This window comes from Musa acuminata, chromosome BXJ2-7 (assembly GCF_036884655.1).
Source record: "Musa acuminata AAA Group cultivar baxijiao chromosome BXJ2-7, Cavendish_Baxijiao_AAA, whole genome shotgun sequence".
NCBI lineage: Eukaryota > Viridiplantae > Streptophyta > Magnoliopsida > Zingiberales > Musaceae > Musa > Musa acuminata.
Genome location: NC_088344.1, coordinates 4373591 through 4393303, shown reverse-complemented (window position 1 = coordinate 4393303; position 19713 = coordinate 4373591). Strand labels below are relative to the sequence as shown.

The 19713-nt window shown below is 39.1% G+C and overlaps 3 protein-coding genes across 4 annotated transcripts; 1 reads left to right on the top strand and 2 right to left on the bottom strand.

Annotated features, from left to right (window-relative positions):
- Positions 1-987: 987 nt before the first annotated feature.
- LOC135616750 (uncharacterized) lies at positions 988-8437 on the top strand. 2 transcript variants are annotated; one of them, XR_010488463.1, is made up of 15 exons: positions 988-1500; positions 2822-2955; positions 3091-3240; positions 3333-3444; positions 3549-3894; positions 4386-4599; positions 4759-4848; positions 5312-5567; positions 5700-5827; positions 6745-6843; positions 6941-6988; positions 7539-7649; positions 7738-7828; positions 8011-8290; positions 8369-8437. XR_010488463.1 is itself a non-coding variant. In XM_065116295.1 (14 exons), the coding sequence occupies exons 1-14, from the start codon at positions 1221-1223 to the stop codon at positions 8109-8111; spliced, it is 2160 nt and encodes a 719-aa protein (XP_064972367.1). In that variant the 5' UTR covers positions 988-1220; the 3' UTR covers positions 8112-8336. The 2 variants fall into 2 exon arrangements, 1 of the variants encoding a protein (XP_064972367.1); XM_065116295.1 differs by lacking the exon at positions 8369-8437 and having other exon boundaries at positions 8011-8336.
- A 1773-nt stretch (positions 8438-10210) lies between these two features.
- LOC135616749 (uncharacterized) lies at positions 10211-13187 on the bottom strand. Its single transcript, XM_065116294.1, has 2 exons — positions 12973-13187; positions 10211-10912 (listed from the first exon to the last, which is right to left on the bottom strand). Exon 2 carries the CDS (start codon positions 10908-10910, stop codon positions 10383-10385), a length of 528 nt encoding a protein of 175 aa, XP_064972366.1. The 5' UTR covers positions 10911-10912; positions 12973-13187; the 3' UTR covers positions 10211-10382.
- A 2142-nt stretch (positions 13188-15329) lies between these two features.
- LOC103990527 (MYB-like transcription factor ODO1) lies at positions 15330-19612 on the bottom strand. Its single transcript, XM_065116292.1, has 2 exons — positions 16403-19612; positions 15330-16076 (listed from the first exon to the last, which is right to left on the bottom strand). Exons 1-2 carry the CDS (start codon positions 16717-16719, stop codon positions 15584-15586), a joined length of 810 nt encoding a protein of 269 aa, XP_064972364.1. The 5' UTR covers positions 16720-19612; the 3' UTR covers positions 15330-15583.
- Between the last annotated feature and the right edge of the window lie 101 nt (positions 19613-19713).

Below are 19713 nucleotides of genomic sequence, written 5' to 3'. Positions count from 1 at the left end.
CTTAAGCCTTCTTCCATGACGCGGTCGCCTACTCTCTCTTCGATCGCGTCTTCGCGCTTGCCCTCGCTCCCGACTGAAGCGGCCGTCGGCCGCACCGGAAGAGTCAGATCGGCACCGCCGCAAGAGCTTCTTGATGACGTTGAAGATCTTGATCACGTAGATGGGCTGTACACCGATGGACTGTGCGGATAAGAGGATTGGATGAGTGGAGATGGGTTAATTTCATATTAACCTTAACCTCAAGTAGTTCGACCTTTTAGTATTCTAATTTTTAAAATTAAAAAATTATATTAAAGTTATATAGTTATAAAAGTAAAATATTGAATCTTTCTCGTATAACATGTGAACTATAAAATAAAAATAACGATAATTTTAATGTTTTAATTATATATTTATTTATTATGATTTAATTGAAACTTCTTAGTTTGGCTATTGTGGTGGTGATCGGTGAGAATGGCCTGATGATTGATTTTGCCAATATTGATTCAAGCATTGATGATTGAAGCGGGGATGAAAATTGTGATAATAATGGAGCTTAAGGAACTTTTTATGACTTCTTATAGGAAAGGAGGAGGAAGAAGAGAGAGAACAATGACAACAGGAGTTGAGTCAAAAGGAGAGGAGGAAAATAATGATGACAATAATCGCTCTACATCATCTTATAATTGCATTGGTGTCGTTTTGTATATGTATTGGCGAGAGATGAGGCCAAAACGTTACATCCCATCGATGCAAATGTAAAGCAACATGGCGCTAACGTAGGTAACTCACCTCCCGCCAATAAAAATAAAATTATTATTATTATTTATTATTTTCGTATGATTTGATTTTTTTTATTACGTGTTATATTTTTTATTAATAAATTTGATAGCGAAAGTAAATAAAATTAAATATATAAAAAAAGGTAAAACGGGTAACATTTAATTAGGCGAGTGAGAGCGACGATGAGCCTTGGGAGTATCCTGAATCGAAAAGGGTAAACAGGGCCACAGCTTTAAGGGACACATGTTCGCCGTCGCTCGAGGGTCTCTGTCGTCCTTGCCCGCTCTCTGGTCTCCGTTCTCAGCCACAACCTCGAGAAGGCTGCCTAAAGATCTCGAGCTCGGAAAAATTCTCTCTTCCACATAAATTTGGACCAGCCCCCACCGCCACCCACCATAGAGGAACCCTAGCGGTTATCAGTCCCCTGGCGCCGTGGAGGTTGATGGATTGCCTCCACCATGGCGCTGGCCTTCTCCCTGCGCCATCACCCCCGTATCGCTTCCCCTCTCCGCCCCTCACTTCCTCGTCCCAGGCCCCGCCGGCTTCCCTTCTGTGTTGCCTGCGTGAGGCCCTTGGCTTCTCAGGCTCCGGAGCAGGGTGAGGCGGCTCGCGGCGGGTCGGCCTTGGTGTGGTTCAAGAATGATCTCCGCGTTGATGATCACCCTGGCCTCGTGGCCGCCGTGGCTAAGCACGAGACGGTCGTCCCGCTTTACGTCTTCGATCAACGGATTTTGTCCGGTCAGTTTCTGTCCCCTCTCTCTTACTTCTGCGGCTAACAAACTCGACATTTGATTCGTGGCCACCGGCAAACCCGACACATCCGTCGACTGTTCTTGTTCAACCTTGTTTTTTCCCTTAGAAAAATGACGTTTTGTTGCACTTCTAATATTTTGACGTAATTAACAACTCGGTTGTTGTATGGATTGCGGCCAAGAGAATATTTTTGATGTGTAACTCAGGAATCAGATTTAGCAGGTAGGAACTGACCAAGAACAAGATACATTGGATGCATAAAACCAGACGACATTTTTTCTGATTGCTAAGCAACCCGTATGTGCAGAAGAGAATCTCACAAAACTGTCATTGTAGTACTGCTCTGTGGATCTGAGTTGATTTTTTTTTTTTTTTTTTTTTTGTGAATTGGAGGTTGTTATTATGGTTGGAATGTAGATGTCAATGACAACGTTGAAATGAATTTAATTTAATTGTTCCAATAGAAAGGGTAGAACTTGGAATAGCTTGCACAACAAAAGACGGGTCAATTCATTCTTTTTATGGTGATTAATTCATGTACAAGAGAGATCATGTGATACATGATTAAGGAGTGAGCCATCTTTAAGTTGACGAAAGGGAGAGCAAAGAGATGGAATAGTTGAGAATGAGAAAGTTACAATGTCTTACGTCTAAAATAAGTTGTTTTTAAAGAAAATAGTAGAAATGGGTTTGTGCAACAAACCTACCCACTTAAGATTTAAGGAACTTGTTGTTTTTGTTGTTTCTTGCCAGATACCATTCCGTAGCAGGTTTTTTCGGACGTTTTCTAGGCTCAGAAGGAACCGCAATAATGACAACTACTCTAGTTTCATTATCATCAATCTTCTCTTTGATTGCATTTTATGAAGGACTTAGAGTAGTTAGTATCAGAATGAAAGCCAGGAAAGTCAGAATGGTTAAGCAGAGGGGACAGTGGGCAGGATTGCGCTGAGTAGTCTAAGAATGAATCATTATTGGAGCGATACTTCTTTGTTGGGGCGAGCTCAAACCACAATAAGATTGTTCCTTTATGGCCTAAGTGTCAAGGGCATCAAGTATGTTAACAACCATTTTGGTTGCAGATGAGAATGTGTATGTTAACCTCCTCAAGTTCACGGTGGTGAGAGCCTCGCGCATCGGACCATCTTTATGATAATGAAACTGTAATAGGAAAATCTTGCTGATGTGCATACTTTCTTTGTGCAATTAGGTGTTGTAAATAAAGTTATTTCCAATAGAAATACTTTTGAATTTGTTTAAAACAAAGCAACTTTGTTGTTTTAATTTGTTCAGTTTTTATATGCAGATCTTTCTGATGAAATGAGAGAGCTACTTCTTTTCTCTGTGAAAGAACTCAAGGAGCTGCTTAAGGGTCAAGGATCTGATCTGCTTCTTGGCTTTGGAAGCACTGAAGATGTCATATTAGAACTTGTAAATAAGGTTGCTAAACAGGGATTAATGTGATGTTGTACCTCACTCTGCAAATAGATGTCAGATTTGTTTTGTGTACTCTGCATGTGCAGTACTTCATCTATGCTAGCCCCCTGATTTATCTTATCCCTCAAAGTGTTTCAGGTAAAGCCGAGTCACATATATGCAGAAGAGGAGGTAGAATATAATCTTCGTAAGCTGGCCACTACTGTCGAATCATCTTTATCTGCAGTACCATTCTCATGGGGAAACCCTGAATTTATCTTTTGGAGGACTCCCTTTTATGATTTTAAGGTAGTTCAGTTTGTACTTATATTTGATTTTTATATGTTTCAGGTCTATTTTATTTCTGTAATATATCATGTTACTGCTTGATGTCTGCCCAGAATTTAAAGGAATTATCTGCATCATACCATGAGTTTACAAAACTGAAGCTGTCTATATCTCTTCCAATGCCAGCTCCGACCATACCTGTTTTGAGCATGGAGTTGAAAACTAGTATGCTTTTGAGTTCCTTAATGTCATTTTTGTCAAATGTTTGTGTATGTGTTGATGTGCGAAATGGTATTTGTTTTTCATATAATTGTGAATTTTCTTTTCAGGTGCATTACCGTCTCTTGTTGAAGTAAAGAACTATCTGGATGGTGCACCTTGTCAGTCAGATGACAGCTGGATTTCTCTTAAGAAAGCTTCACCTGTGTCCATATTAAAAAGGAATAGGAATCAAAATATTATGAAAACTGATCCTGCTGAAAGGGGCGAATGTTATGATGAAAAGGGAAAAGAAACCTCATCGACTTTCAACAATGTGCGAAGTACAAAGTTTTCAAATTCCATGTTTGTGTCACAAGAGGGGAGTCTGGTGAAAGGTGGAACAAACACTGTGTTAAATGCTCTCGCTGCTTATTTGCGATATTTAGAAGGAACAGCAAGGGATGATTGGCAAGAGTATGTAGTTGGCTTGCTTCTTTATATTTTATCCATTATCTTGGTGAAAATAGGCACTTATCATTCACTTTCTCTGGGTTTACATAGGTTACTCTAATCTTGTAGGAAATTTGTTGGGATTTCCCTGATCTTACATAATCTTAAAATATTTTCAGACTGTCATTTTCCCATCCAACCAAGGGAATGTCATGTACATCTTTTACGTACAGCTTTTGTATTCCCAGAAAGAATATATCTGAAACGTCCTGTTCACCAATGATGTCCTGGATACATGCAAGTCCTAGATATTAGGACAAATATTTATCTTTTTTGTGTCTAACTAAATTACAAAATATGTAATTAATTGCTTGCCGATATTTGTTACATTCTGTGCATTGCTATCTTTGCTACAACTTGTGACTTACCTAATATTATCAAGCATGATCATGCACATTTTATTTTATAAGATTCAGCACTTTTGTATTGCCTGATTCATTAAATTCAATAAGTAGGTTGCATGACAAGTTACGGAAAGCTGAAAGAAGGAAGGGAGCCTCATTCAGTGCGTTGTTTGGTTCTGCCCTTTACTTTGGAACTATATCTCGAAGGAGAGTGTACTATGAAGCTATAAAGTATGAGAAAGAACGCAATGGAGGCTTTCTATCACCATTTGGATATTCAGCACCTACAGTTGCAGCAGCAGTTGATGCTGTTTGTTCCATGGAGGTAGGACCTTGGGGTTTATCAACCTAAAATGTGTGAAGTTAGTTTTTTTTTTTTGTTTGTATCTGCATTTTGAGATTTGGAAAATCATATGACAACTGCAAACTACATCTTTAAGGTCAATTTGTTCATCTGTCTAACAATGCACTGATCATGCAACAGTGGTATTCGGTTCTGGCTTTGAAAAGCCAAATATGCAATGAAGGAGTGTACCCCGTTTGGATTTGGAGATGGAAAGGTCATTTTATTCAGGTAATTTGTGAGCACAAAGTTTTATTTTTAATTTCCTATCTTGCTGCCTTCTTTCCTTTATGTCAATAAAAGTATAAAACTACACAGATTAGCACTGAATGTCCAATAAGGCATGAAAATGAAGTATCACAGGTCAATCTCTTTAAAATAAAATGGAAATGAAGTTGGTCTGTCCTGTACGTCTGAACTGGTCCTGTCCTGAACATTTCATAGATGCTGCAAGCTTGATTTTCAACTGGAAGCCACGGAGGGTGTCAGAAAAACATATTAGTTTCAGGAGTATGTGTAAAGAAATAACTTATGGTTTTTGTTTCTTTACCCTTATTTTTTGAGTCACAGTGAAGGTTTTGCACATTAGTAGGTTTGATATTGGTCATTATGCTAATTGTTACATGGCATGTTATTTAATCAGGCCATAAAATACTTCCATGTGCATTCTCATTTACAATAATTTTGCCTTTAGTACACAGCCGTTGGCAACGAAGGACCTGCAGCTCTTCTTGTTCATGGTTTTGGAGCTTTCCTGGAGCATTTCCGTGGCAACATATCTAATATTGCTGATGGTGGACATCGGGTTTGGGCTATTTCGCTGTTGGGTTTCGGGAAGTCAGAGAAACCAAATGTCATATATACTGAACTTTTGTGGGCAGAGTTGTTGAGAGATTTTATTGTTGAAGTCGTGAGAGAACCTGTTCATCTCGTTGGCAACTCGTTAGGTGGTATGTCTGAGCTCATGATAGTGCAACGATCTACTGAGTGATTGTGTCTAATATCATTTTTTTTTTCACTTGAGTTGCACTTCATTATGAATTTGTTTGGAAACTTCTTAATCCAACACTCTTTTTTTCCAGGTTATTTTGTTGCTACAGTTGCAGGTCTATGGCCTTCTCTGGTGAAGTCTTTGGTTCTTATTAACACAGCTGGTTCGATTGTTCCCACCGTTTCGTCTATTCCTTCAGTTGATGTAAAGCTGATTCAGGTTCTATATCAGTCACAATTGTGTAGTTGCATCTTTCGTAACATACTAGAGTGTTACTTTTCTTGCTCATGTCGGTTAAAACTTCACATTTTATGTTGCATTTTGTCAGATCTGGAATGCTTTGCATGAAACTGTATAAAATATTGGCTATGTACAGAATTTGTTGGAATATGATATACTGTAGTTTGAAGTTTATCATTACATTTCAACTTATCTAGTCAATATTTACTTTTTTCAGCAAATAAGTATTTAAATACTTTTTATTTAATTAATACTATTTTTTTTAATGAATTCACTGATGAAAGATCCATGTAGCCAACCTCAAATAGTTATCATTATAGCTTGTTGTTGATGATGATGATATTCTGAAGAATCTGAACCAAACACAACAGAATTTGTTGGAATATGATATACTGTAGTTTGAAGTTTATCATTACATTTCAACTTGTCTAGTCAATATTTACTTTTTTCAGCAAATAAGTATTTAAATACTTTTAATTTAATTAATACTATTTTTTTTAATGAACTCACTGATGAAAGATCCATGTAGCCAACCTCAAATAGTTATCATTATAGCTTGTTGTTGATGATGATGATATTCTGAACCAAACACAACCTTAGAAATTTGAACAAATGTCTGCTATGTCGAAAGAATTTACACCTGCTACGTTAAAAGAACCGAATGTCTTGATATGTCACAACCAATACAATCAATATGGACAAGCATCTGAGAAATAAAGCCTTGTCTTTAGTGATCGCTTTATAAGCAAACGGTATTGTGTATTTAGTATTAGTAGTTTCTGTGTGTTTATCAGATGATAAAAATAACACCATCTAACCTTCAGTGTTGTTGTCATCATCTTTGTGAGAAATTTGAATTGTGAGGTTGCCAATTATGCATAAATTTGTTCTTTCAGGAAAGGAAAATATCTGGGCTTGCTTGGTTGCAGGCACAACTGCTGTTGCTGTTCCTGAGGTCAACAGCTGGCAAGTTCATTGAGAAGTGTTACCCAACTGTATGTGAACCTTAAGGATTTTCCCTTGATCTTTTTCTTGCATAAATTACATGCCATTGACATATGTGCTGTGTATTTTGTCATTCATTTGATTCAGAACGTAGAGCGTGTGGATGATTGGCTTCTTGGTGAAATTCTCAGGGCTGTATCCTCATTTATGACTTGACAATTCTGAGAATTATTACGATGGTCTAATTTCTGAACTGTTATATCTGTTCAAAAATTAACATACCACTGCTTCCTTCCACCTGTGATGAATGCAACAAAAGTATTTCTGACCTCCAATTTATTGGAGCACTGAACTTAACTTACATCTTGAATATTAGATGTTGCCATAAAACTACAATTCTTATTCATCAATTTCAACTTTAGGCCATTGTTTGTACTCGAGGAATCCACATGCTAAAAGGGTCTCTTTCATTAGGTACATCATGGATTGACAGTGCCACACATTTTACAACAAAATTTTGTTTTCTTTTGTTTGTAATACTGACTTCTCATTTTTTACGCATTGCATTTTGTGCAGCTCAGACTTCAGACATGGAAATATATACATTATATTGGAGACTTAATTATGTGATATTGCTACTCATGCATAGCTATCTGTTGGTTAAGAATGGATACCTGAAATTAGGATGTGAGACATCTAAAGTTTAGATTCTTATAGGCTTTATATTTTCCTTGACCAAAATCAGTCATTTGATCCCGGTGCAGCCATTGTTCTGGAAAGTATCGTGACCTTTGATTTGTCTATTCCTCTTAATTACCTACTTGGCTTCTTTGGAGGAGAGGTATTGATTATACAAGTAAGTGCATGATAGATGAGTTGAGTTAAGAAGGCTCATGCGTGATCAGTTAATCAGCTGATGGTGCATTGTGTTCTTGACAAACCAGGGGATGAAAGACCCACTGACCAAATCCGAAGCATTCTTGTCCATGGTCAGGGAGCACTGCAACAAGGTCACAGTAAGTGAATTGGATGCAGGTAACTGGTTCAACCCTTTCTGAAGCAAAATCAGATCTAGACATAATTTCTGTTTGTCCAAAATTGGAAGGATGAGATCTTAAAGCCTTGTTCATTCAGATGATGATGATATATATTTTTTAGTTTAGTTGGATGGCAGTCCTATTCCGATATACACTCACTGTTTGATAATGTTGTTTCAGGTCACTGCCCCCATGATGAGGTGCCACAGAAAGTGAATTCAACATTAAGAGAATGGATAACCAGAGTTGAAAGCAGTCTACACATCTTGGAGAGAGCTTAATCTTCTGTACTGAACATTCCTACACAGTTAACTCTCTTTTTCTTCCGAGAAACTCAAGAGAAAGAAATATATATATCACCTTACAGTAAAAAGCCCTCCTATTTGAAAATGAACAGAGTTTGGCAACAGATGCCTCTGCTCATCCAACTTCATCTAATTGAGGCGTTCTGATTTCCACGGTATTCCTTTTTAATAATATTATTTCACGATATTTGGATTTGATTATGAACATGCTGGTGATTCTGTTTCTGTATCAGTTCAAATGCAACCTTGCATACAACCTTGATATCTGGATTTGATTATGAACTCGCTGGTGATTCCTCTTCTGTATCAGTTCAAATGCAACCTTGCATACAAACTTGATATCTGGATTTGATTATGAACTTGCTGGTGATTCCTCTTCTGTATCAGTTCAAATGCAACCTTGCATACAACCCTGGTATCTGGATTTGATTATGAACTTGCTGGTGAATTCCTCTTCTGTATCAGTTCAAATGCAACCTTGCATACAACCTTGATATCTGGATTTGATTATGAGCTCGCTGGTGATTCCTCTTCTGTATCAGTTCAAATGCAACCTTGCATACAACCTTGATATCTGGATTTGATTATTAACTCGCTGGTGATTCCTCTTCTGTATCAGTTCAAATGCAACCTTGCTGAGGACCGGCCTCGGACGGAGAATTAATATCCGACCAAGCATTCGGCTTCTTATTCCCGCATGAAATGTAGATGTGACTGTCTTCTAAGGTTGTAGAAAGCTAATTTTACAGGCTACATTAAGCTGCCAATTGCAAATCACGTAACCAAATAAATATCACGGAAATGAATCCATTCGGCATCCAACATTCCTTGTAACATTTCTTTCGTTCCAAAATCTGTGTAACCAGTAATTTTCTGCTGCTAAAATACCGAAAAGAAGCAGAAGTACTTGAGCTCATGAACGCTTGTGATACATAAAAATCTTTCCTCACTTCAGCCACATCGCATGATGTTGTTTACAGAAAATGAATAAGGAAAAAAATCCGGTTACTCAAGAAGAGAGAGAGAGAGAGAGAGATGGGACTTTAATGTGATGTCAGAAACATGCAGAAATGTTGAGCTCTCTGCGCATCACTTATGCTAAGATTGATATTTTGAGAAATTTTTTAATACGATCCCAATGGCCGAAGTATGATTTTTTTTTTTCCTGGAAAAAGAGCTCATTGGCATAGCATTGGTGATTATCTTTTATATCTTACTTTGAAGGAGACAACTTATAACCGTTCTAACGTTCCCCTTTTAATGTTTTGTTTATACGAGAGATACGAGGAAGACAGTCTTAAATAGTTTGTCTTGATAAATGGGAGGGGAGTGACATAGACCCTTTTTCCTTCCACAATATCTTCCACGTGACGCTTATATATCGGATAATAGTTGATTATTAATATATTTCTTATCAATTGTTCCTCCCAAGACATGCTTCAGAGCTCTTATCGAGGGGCTCAGAGTCTCATGTTTAATTCATCTGATAAACCTATTGCCAACTTGCTTCTTCGTGGCATTCACAAGATAGATGTTGATCGAGCGGGGGTATGAGATTTCTCGACTCACATACCTTGAGGTAATCCTCGATGTTATGTCATAAAATTTATTTTTTGAAAAAAAATCATATACACAAAGAAACCTCGGTCACTAACTCGAAGGCACAAGAGTATCTAAGGTGGTGACCGAGGTGGCTCTAAGACGAAAGCGTTGAACTCTCAAGGTGTCACTAACTGCCCAACACTTTCGTCTTAGAGCCACCTCGGTCACCACCTCATATACTCTATGACATAACACCAAGGATTACCTTTTATACCTAGTCTTGAAGGAAACAATCAATAATCACTCCAACATCCTTCTCTTAACATTTTATCCATTTGGGTGACAGAAGAGAGATAACCTCGAACAATCTACCTTAAACTTTTGTCCATGCAAAGAGATAAAACGGAAGGCGACTTGAACCATTTTTTTTCCATGATAATTTTCACGTGAAGCTTATATGTCAAATGATAATTGACTGTTAATATATTTTCTATAATCAATAATTTAAAGTACACAACAAACAATTGATTCAATGGTCACATAAAAGGAAAACTTCTGTATAATCCAAGCTGATTGTTGAATGCAGGAAAGGAAATGGAGTTTTGGTTTCCAAGCTGTCTTCCGATTGGCGCTAGTTATTGAATCTCAACCCATTACAAGGAACCTTGTTTCCCATGGCTCGCATTCCCGGTGAAGCTTAGAACCCTATTTCGAACTTACCTGCAGCCTTGCCCAGCGGGCACAGTCCGCAAAGCTTTTCACCACTTGTGCACATTTCAGAGGATTCGAGGCATGTTCCTTGTAACAGTTCAGGCAAGCATCTCTCTCAGCAGTACAGGAAATGGAGGAATTTTGGTGGGGCAACTTGAACTCCTTGTCCCGGAGCTCCTTTGCTCTCTGAGTGAGCTCCTGATTCATCTTGTCTTGATGCTTTTCCAGTTTCTCCACTGTTCTTTGGCTCTCCCGAAGGACAGAACGGATAGCTTCCAACTCTGAGATTGTAACTGGGTCCGGAGGGGGCACGGGCATGAACAGGGGAGGCTGGAGGGGCCATCCCCCGCTCGGGCTGCTTTTCTGTGTGCTGGGAACTGGCTTGACATTGTTCTGAGGCTGATGCGGTTCCTTTGAAATCTTCGGCTTGGGTTTCTTGGTTTTCTTCTTCACTTTGTCATTACCACCAGCTAGTTGATTGATCAAGTCCGAGCTTATCTTTATCGTATATGAATCCACCATTTCTGCATGCAACAGAATATTCCATTCTTATGAGTCATATTCAACTCAAAATTAGTGCTACATGGGCACTCTGAAGAATGCATGCAAGGTCAGTTGTAGATAACCAGCACCATAGCAAGCATCAGAAGCCCATACTAGGCTAATAACATAACCTCACAATTTGTAATGCTATATAACAAGCAAAATGTTACAATAAATATTCTAATATTAAGTGTTCTGCAAACAAATTTGTACTTTTTAACATATATTACACAACAAAAATGAAAAACTACAACCTAAACAGAATTGTTAGAAAAAAAGGACAGATCTGGTGCACAAGACCCTCTCCGATACTAAGTGTGGGAAACATTGATGTCCGTGATCTTATCGCTACAAGCAGAAAAGATGTTTCCACAACTTGCTAGTCACCCAAGTTAGAACGGAACACAACTTTACCATGGCATCAAGATTGTTTCAATATCTCTCTTGTTTACACCACGAGATACCCCAAAGGTCTGGTGAAGCAGTAAGGTCATAAAATAGCACTAACGAGGGAAGCAGAGACCACGGATGATCTGCAAAGATTATTTGGCACAAATCCAGTAGAAACTCTGATGTTTTCCAACTAGCAGTATAGAATAATAAGAAAACAGATGAAAAGAGGATGAAAATAAATTGCTTGCACCACGTGGATTTCGTCCCCACCCAACACTTCTAATTGGGTACGTACGGATTCCTAATCCTAAAGGAATAGACCTTTAATTTCTGCAAGGATTCCTGGCCAAATTATCAGCTAGTTCGTGGAGAAGAATATTAGAAATGACCAAACGTTGATCAAAGAAATCATGATGTGGGATTAGTAAACACAACTTTGGCAATCGTTGTCTTATCACGCAAAAGAACTACAAGTACAAATGTACTTTGTTCTTCCTGAATCTTCATATTTACCTCCTTACGCATCTTCCTGAATTTCTTTGGTTTGTTTAGGATTTGATCGGATGAACAACGAAGGGTGGTGACAAAATTAGGTTCAGGTCTAGTTCAAGTAGGATGACATTTGGACATACTGCATAACTGCTAGACCCAAGACATCAAAGCTTGTCTGAAACCTAATCTGATTCTTTCTTTGGACAATTCAAGCCATACCCGATCGATCTAAATTCTTGCTGGACATGCAAACATACAAAACTAGTCTATACATTCATATGTAAAATTTGACATACAAGAGACCGGTAACATGTGTTCGTTTCTTCATCTGTTCTTCTACATTAAGCAATATTCTCAATTTAGTCGGTTGGTCAAAAGACAAATCCATCACGCACTTTTGTTGTCACAGAATACGCTGCTAGCCCTATTTATACAGGACAAATGGATACAGCAGCAAGACATTTCCTGGATCTGGACCCTAGAAATCGTCCATCTTGGTTCATTTCAACCACAGGAATCTCGTTTTCCTGTTTTACATGGTATGTGACAAGCACTCATCCAACAACTTCAGTTTACATCATCAATACACCAAATAAACCTCAAATATCCCACTGAAATCCAAACCAAACGAGCCCTAATTCATCCCTACTGGGTCTCACAGTTGGCAATAATAGAATAGCACTACCGATTACCAATCCCTCGGCTTACGGCTTGGATTGCACACGGCAAAGCTTTGAAGACGATGCTCGAGCAATTTATAGAGATGGGGCACCACGGACTGCAGTCAAAAGGGGAGAATAGAGTGAAATCCATCATGTATTATACTCTCATCAAATATAGTCTCTAGTGTTCGGGACCGGCCTTCACGTCTTCTATTCCATCGGCCATCTCTAGGATTCGGAAGATTCGCGTTGAAGAACAAAAAAGAGAGGAATTCTAGGGTTATCACTCATCACCGCCATGGAAAAAGCAGTCATAATCATCGGATCAAGAATCATAGTAGTAGTAGTAGTAAACAGGACTCTTGAGCAAAGATCTGAGACCCGCATTCCCCGAGTCCCAATAAAAAACCACCCCAAGGGGGTCAATTTGCAACGACCAAGCCGACCGAAGCCATCAAGAAATCGAGCGCGCAGGGAAATAGAGAGGGAGTTACCTCCGGGCGAGCTCTCGCTGGGGAGGAAGCAAGAGGGACTCGAGAGAGCGGAGGCGGCGAGACGAGAGCTGGGTCTTCCTTGAGGCCAGCGAGGGAGACGCCGCCGGATCGAACGGCACTTCGCCAAGGGAATGTATTCGTACGCACACGCCACGTTCCGCCCCAAAAGTTTCGTCGACGTCGTCACCTCCTCTCACGAACCCCATCCATCTCCGCCTCATCCGTGGCCCCCACACAAGCAGACTCGTGATGTGGTGGGTCTTGTCACCGACGAAACGAGCGTTTCGTGGACTCAGCGCGTGTACACTGAAGACTGGCCCTTCAGTGGGCCGAAGCCTGCTTAGGGTGGCGGCCCAATTAAGCATAGTTGAGCCCACATCCAATCATGGACGGGTTCTGTAAAGCCTGATGACATGATACAATGAAATCAATTTACAGTGCTTGAATTCAGCATGATATCAGAATTTAGGGTTTCATCAAAATCTAAAAAGGGAATTCTGATTTTGTTTAAGCTTATCAAAGACTAAACCAAAGCCGAAATGAGAATTATACTATGGTTTGGAAGAAAAAAAAACCCTATGAGAATTATCAATCGATAGAGAATATATTTGGTAAAACTCATCCTGCTAATGCAACCAGACAGAGGAAGAGATACATTTCAATACCTTTCTATGCTTGCAGAGGGTCACTGTTTCTCTAATATCTTTTATATTTCATCCCTCTCAGCTAGACATTGTTGTATCTATAAGCTTATCAAGTCAGATAGTTGGAGACTGAGCTTTGAGCTTGCAGAGGGTCACTGTTTCTCTAATATCTTTTATATTTCATCACTCTCAGCTGGACATTGTTGTATCTGTAAGCTTATCAAGTCAGATAGTTGGAGACTGAGCTTTGAGCTTGCCTGATCATGGCTTCTACTTTAGAATTGACATACCACTGAACCTATAGACCAAGAACTAGTTCTAACCAGTTTTTTTTTTTTGGACCAGCTCAGAATTAAAGACACTGAATGCTGATATGTGTAGTTTATATATGATAAACATAATTTCTGGCTCACAAAGTCTGCTGGTAGAAAGATAATATTATTCTTTGTTTGCTAGTACTTTTTATCAATATACAGGAGGTCAGTCTACAGGATAAGCATTGAATCATTCTGACATTAGTATCCCTTTATTTTATTTTTGGTATAGAAAAATATGTATGCATATCATTTTCCTAAGATCATGACTTTATTATTATTATTTTTTTGTTCTTGCTTCCTTCTTTCTAAGACATATCAGAACCGTGCATGGGTTTGATTTCTTCCTCTCCTGAGAACTGGTGTCTTCCAAGATCATGGCTAAAAGGGTGTGATATATATATTTATTAGGTTAATTAGTATTCATATGTAAGATCAACAATTTTGGAAAAAAGAATTGCTCTTACATGACTTTGAACTTCAAATGCTGGGAGGAGAAGAGTACACATCTTTCTAAAATAATTGCAAATAATTTTATTTTGACTTCTTGGGTGATTCATCAAATCAAATATCACATAGGATTCAACAACCAGACTTGTTCTATCTGTATCTTCCTTGTGAAACTGATGTGCTTCCACCAAACCTGAAAGTTCAGTGACAGATGACCTAATGCAGAACTTTTTCCTGGCTGCTAACTTGCTCTTGGCTTCTTGTTGCTGTCCTTTGAGAGTAGAAGTGTTTCGCACGTGCAAGCAATTCCAGAGTTGCTTGTTACACTCCATTACCATTGTTGATGGTGATCCACCTCTGCTTGATGAGCAGTTCAACAAAGATTCTCTTGCCTGGAATTAATTGAGAGGAACACATAAAAACATACTAATCAGATTAAATAGTTTTTTTTAATCTTTTTTTTTATATAATTATCAATCAATAAAATGAAAGTTTATTTATGATCAAATTCTTTAAAAGATGATCTTGATGGGAGGAACTTTTTCTCGTCTATAAATAGATAAAAATTTATAAATATTTAAAAAGATAGAAAGAAATACGAAGATGAGTTTAATTCTTCTTCTAAATCAATATTATATAGGAGAAGACGAGTCTAATTTTCTTTCTAGATTGATATTACTGACATTACGCTCGTAGATTATACAAATCTAAACTTTAATTTATGATTATTTGATTCTAGCTTTTAGTATTAAAATTCTTTTTATAATCGAAACGTTATTATAATTTTAATATTTATACTATACATACTGAAATATATTAAAAAAGAAGTCAGATCACAGCTTTAGTATCGGTGAAGTTTACCAGAATAGTCTGACATTATAAAATAAAAAAAAAACTTATAAAATAAGCTTACATCGATCTGATAATGCAATATTATCTATGATGCACATATAATTAATTAGCCACATATGTATTTATTCATTAATCAAATTATTAACAAAAGAGTCACGATTTTATGTACATGATTCTTCTTGCACGTAAAGAGGGAAGAAAAGAAGAAACATAGGGTGAAGGAAGGCTTCATGGAGATCCAGCTTCTACTTTGCAGGAATCGAGGAATCCATCCTTGCTTCCCCAACCAAGCTTACTAGGGATCGATAGGTAATCCACAGTTGTGACAGTACACTTGTTGTGCTTCGTCGTCTACCTTCTCGGGTAGCCTTGTGCGCTAATGGATCTCTCTCCATCCAAATTCTCCAAGTCCTGGATGTCCAGCAGCCACTCGGAGCTTCCTTCTTCCTCCCACGGCATTCGTCCGGCAATGACGCTGCCGTAGTTGTTGCCATCGTCGTCACTCGAGAGCTGCCACAGTTCATCCAAAAGCACCGGCGTGCTGTCTTCCCACAGGCAGCTCATCAAAGGGTCCGTGCCGCCATCGATGGAGCTTGCTTCCGCTGGGCTCCTGTTGTCCGAGGACGGTATTTGGCCTTCGTTTCCTTGTGACTGTAACTGGTCGTCGGACTTGTCCGTGGTCACGGTGGACGGCGAGGCCTCGGGGCTCGCCTGCCGATGGAGCGGACGATGAGTGACGGGATCGATGCCCATCTTGAGAAGCTTCTTCTTGATGTGAGTGTTCCACAGGTTCTTGATCTCGTTGTCTGTTCTTCCCGGTAACATTGCAGCGATCTTAGACCACCTGAATAAGAGAAATGACAAAATCATAAAACATCTCTCCCTTCCGATGAACTTCTTGTTTTCAATTTGATCCCACTACGTGAGATTTCAGAATTAATGTACATGAGAAAGTATATTCTCTAGTATCAGAATTAGTCAATCTGAATAATATGGACACAGGTATCATAGATTCTTTCATCGACACAATAGATTCGTTGTTCGAGCATTTCCAATCCATGTTTCCTATCTAATTAAGCAGGGCAACTACGCGTGCTGTGTGTGTCATGCTTGTTCCATGCAATCAACTACGACGACTTCAGACCACTTGTGAAGAAGAGGAGAGAGTACCTGTTCCCCAAGCGGGCATGGAAGTCGATGACCAGCCGCTCCTCCGCCTCGCTGAGCAGCCCCCTCTTAAGGTCCGGCCGCAGGTAGTTCGTCCACCGGAGCCGGCAGCTCTTGCCGCACCGCAGCAGCCCCGCGAGCTTGGGGACAGCGCGCCAGCAGCAATGGCCGTTGGCGAGGATAAAGTTGATGAGCTTGTTGTCCTCCTCCGCCGACCACGGGCCCTTCTTCACTCCGAGCTTGTCGCAGCACGGCCGCCGCCCCATTCCCTCGTCAAAAGCTCCGGAACTACCCTCCCCCATCCACCACACATCTTGCATTTAAAGCGCCTGCCACCTTCCTCTCCCTGCATACAAGCCATCCCCATTGAAAGCAGCCCGGCAACTGCAACAATCTGACCGGTGTTGCCGCTGCTCTGGTGTGACAGTGACGGCTGCCGATATGCTAACCTGAAGGACTTCGAAGCCTCAAACTCCTCCATTCTACAGGAGAAGCTCTCGATCGCGATCTTACTTAACATTTCATCACCAATGTCGTCATCCCCCACGTAGTGAAAGGAGGGATCTCACCTAATGCCTCATAAGAACATGCGTAAGCATTGCGTCGAGGCTACCACGCACCACAGATCAGCGAACAAGCATGTTGAGTAGCACATCAGATACAATGTCATGGAACTCAGGAAATATATATTGGTTGATCCTACATAATGTGGGTTTCCAGATTTCTGATTCTAAAATGCACGATGGCTCTCTGGAAAACTCTAAAGGTCTGAATTCCCTAATTTCTTACATCTCTCTCAGTGAAGAGACTGCTTAGCTTTAATTGGCTCTTATAATTGGAGTTTCACTCTCCATAATTCCCACAAAAATATGAGAAGACAGAAAAGGACTGTCTAATGCATGAGCATCCATAAATACAGAACCTGAAAAGGGTCAATGTACACAATTTTCACAAAGAATGATAGTTTCTTGATTTGACTCTATGCAATTCTTACTTAAGCAGGTGCCAAATCTCACTAAGATCTAAGAATCCATGTACTCCATAGAAACCTTGACAAAATTTCTTCATTCTTCCTCCAGACCTTATTTCCTAAGATTTTACAAGAAATCTAGTGCTGATCTTTCAAAGTTTCCAAATCTAGATTGATGTATAAACTACAGGAGATCATACAGTCCTTGACTTTTTTTTTAATATGAGAATAATTAACATCATTTCTTTTAAGCTTTATGTCCTTTGGGATGTGATTTCAAAAGAGAAATTTTTGTTGCCTTTAAAACTTTCATTTGGAGGTTTATTGAGGTTTCGGGAGATGAATGATTACATAAATGAAAGAAAACTGGAAGAGGATAAAAATGTAGAACCATTTGGAATTATATCATTCTCCCACATGAATATAAAATGATGGATGTACAAGTAATTTCAAGTAAATATGAATAGACGGAAGGATTAGTACACACTAAACTAAGGATTAAAAAACAAACAACAAATATGAGTGATTTTTATACAAATAACAAAAAGGAGCAATACATGGAAAGATCTATGTTCAAGAACACACCTAAAATGCATCATTTTCATGGAAGAAATATACCCGATGCCAGTGACTTCAAAAAATAACACAGAGGAACCTCAAATATCAGAAGATTAAGCTGTTAAAATAAAAGATGCATAGCATTGTGGTATCTTAGTAGGTAGGATTGAATGACTTGTGGAGCTGCAGATCATACTCTCCAAGAAGGCATTCTGAATGAAGCATAAGATAGATGCATGTGCCCAACCTCACCAACCATCACCTCAGATGGTTGCCGGTGCTTCGAGGGCACAAATTGCAACATTGAATGTGAAATTTTATTTATCAATCAAGATCGAGTCAATTTCCACATGAAACTAGTCTAATGCATGCAATTATAGAATGAAGAACAAAACATATTGATATTATTCTTTCCCCCCAAAAAAGAAGACAATAATTCCAAGATATGCAGACAAGTATAATTCATCATCTCCAGCTATGCTACCGAGCACAGAAGTTTGTGGTGTCATTACATGTACATTCCTTAGAGGGAAAGCAATAACACTAAGCACTACCATTCTGATTTTACATAAGGCAGTTATTTCTAACCCGTAAAGTTTTGTTATGGCATCAGATTGCTTAGATGCAGGCACCAAATGTATGTACAAGACTGTGCAATTAGAGATGACAAGGGGATAACCTGACTGCAAAATGAAGGGCAAGTTAAATATGCTGGCATATGTCATATTATTGATCAAGATACTAACTAGATTCTATTACCACCATATTCTTCACTTAATATAGTGGAGTGTGAATTGGTTTACAGCAAAAAAACTATAAGCTAAAGGGACAGTAGAGCTTACTTGGTGACAATCCTTGGTCATGCAATCGGATGCATAACTTAACCAGCTAGAATGATTAATCAGTTTCGATCATGCTTTGGATAGGCATCAATTAATCTAAAAGAACAATAACAGCAAGGTGGACTATGAGTCCATGATGTAATTCTAATCTTATGAATCAGATTGTTTTCCTCTTCTAACATGTCCAATAAACTCAAATCAAGACGTACAATGCATCAAACAATATCATCAGTCCTGAGTATGTTATATGACTCATCAATCAACCATATGTGATGCATAATAAAGATTTGATCTGTGAAATCCATCTGAGCAGTAATTTTCTTGGAGGAAGCCTTCTTTTTTACGCTATAAAGCTTTGGCCACTAAAAAAAACAGTACTCGTGAACAGACAACTATTACTGCTACTAACAGATAAGATTCAAATCGTATCAGAACACTTCACGAATAGACAATAACTACTTCTACTACTACTGATTTCTAAAGCAGGAATTTACCTAATTAATCCAACCCATTTAAGCCATTAGGAGAACAAATCATTCACAAACACTGATCAATACAAATGCCCCCACAAATATGCTGTGACAAGAGGGGGAATTGAAAATTAAGTACCTCAATAAGCAATCTTGATATCAATTAAACCGATAAATACATCAAAGAATTCGAATTTTATCGAAGGAAAAGAACCAACCGAACCATAATTTCGGCGCGCTACCGACAGCATCAACTGCGCCTCAAGAAAGCCGACACCATAATGCAGAAGAAGACGGCAGGGCTCCGCATCGGTTTGCGAACCGGGAGGCTAGCGATGCCCCGCCGTGGTATTATGGAACCCCTGCGCTACCCATCGGATTCCCGCACCGCGTCCACACCGTTCTTGTTCTCTCGATTCAAATTGGGGACGGAGGCGGGTCGGGTTTTTTGAGCATACCCGTTTACCCGATCCG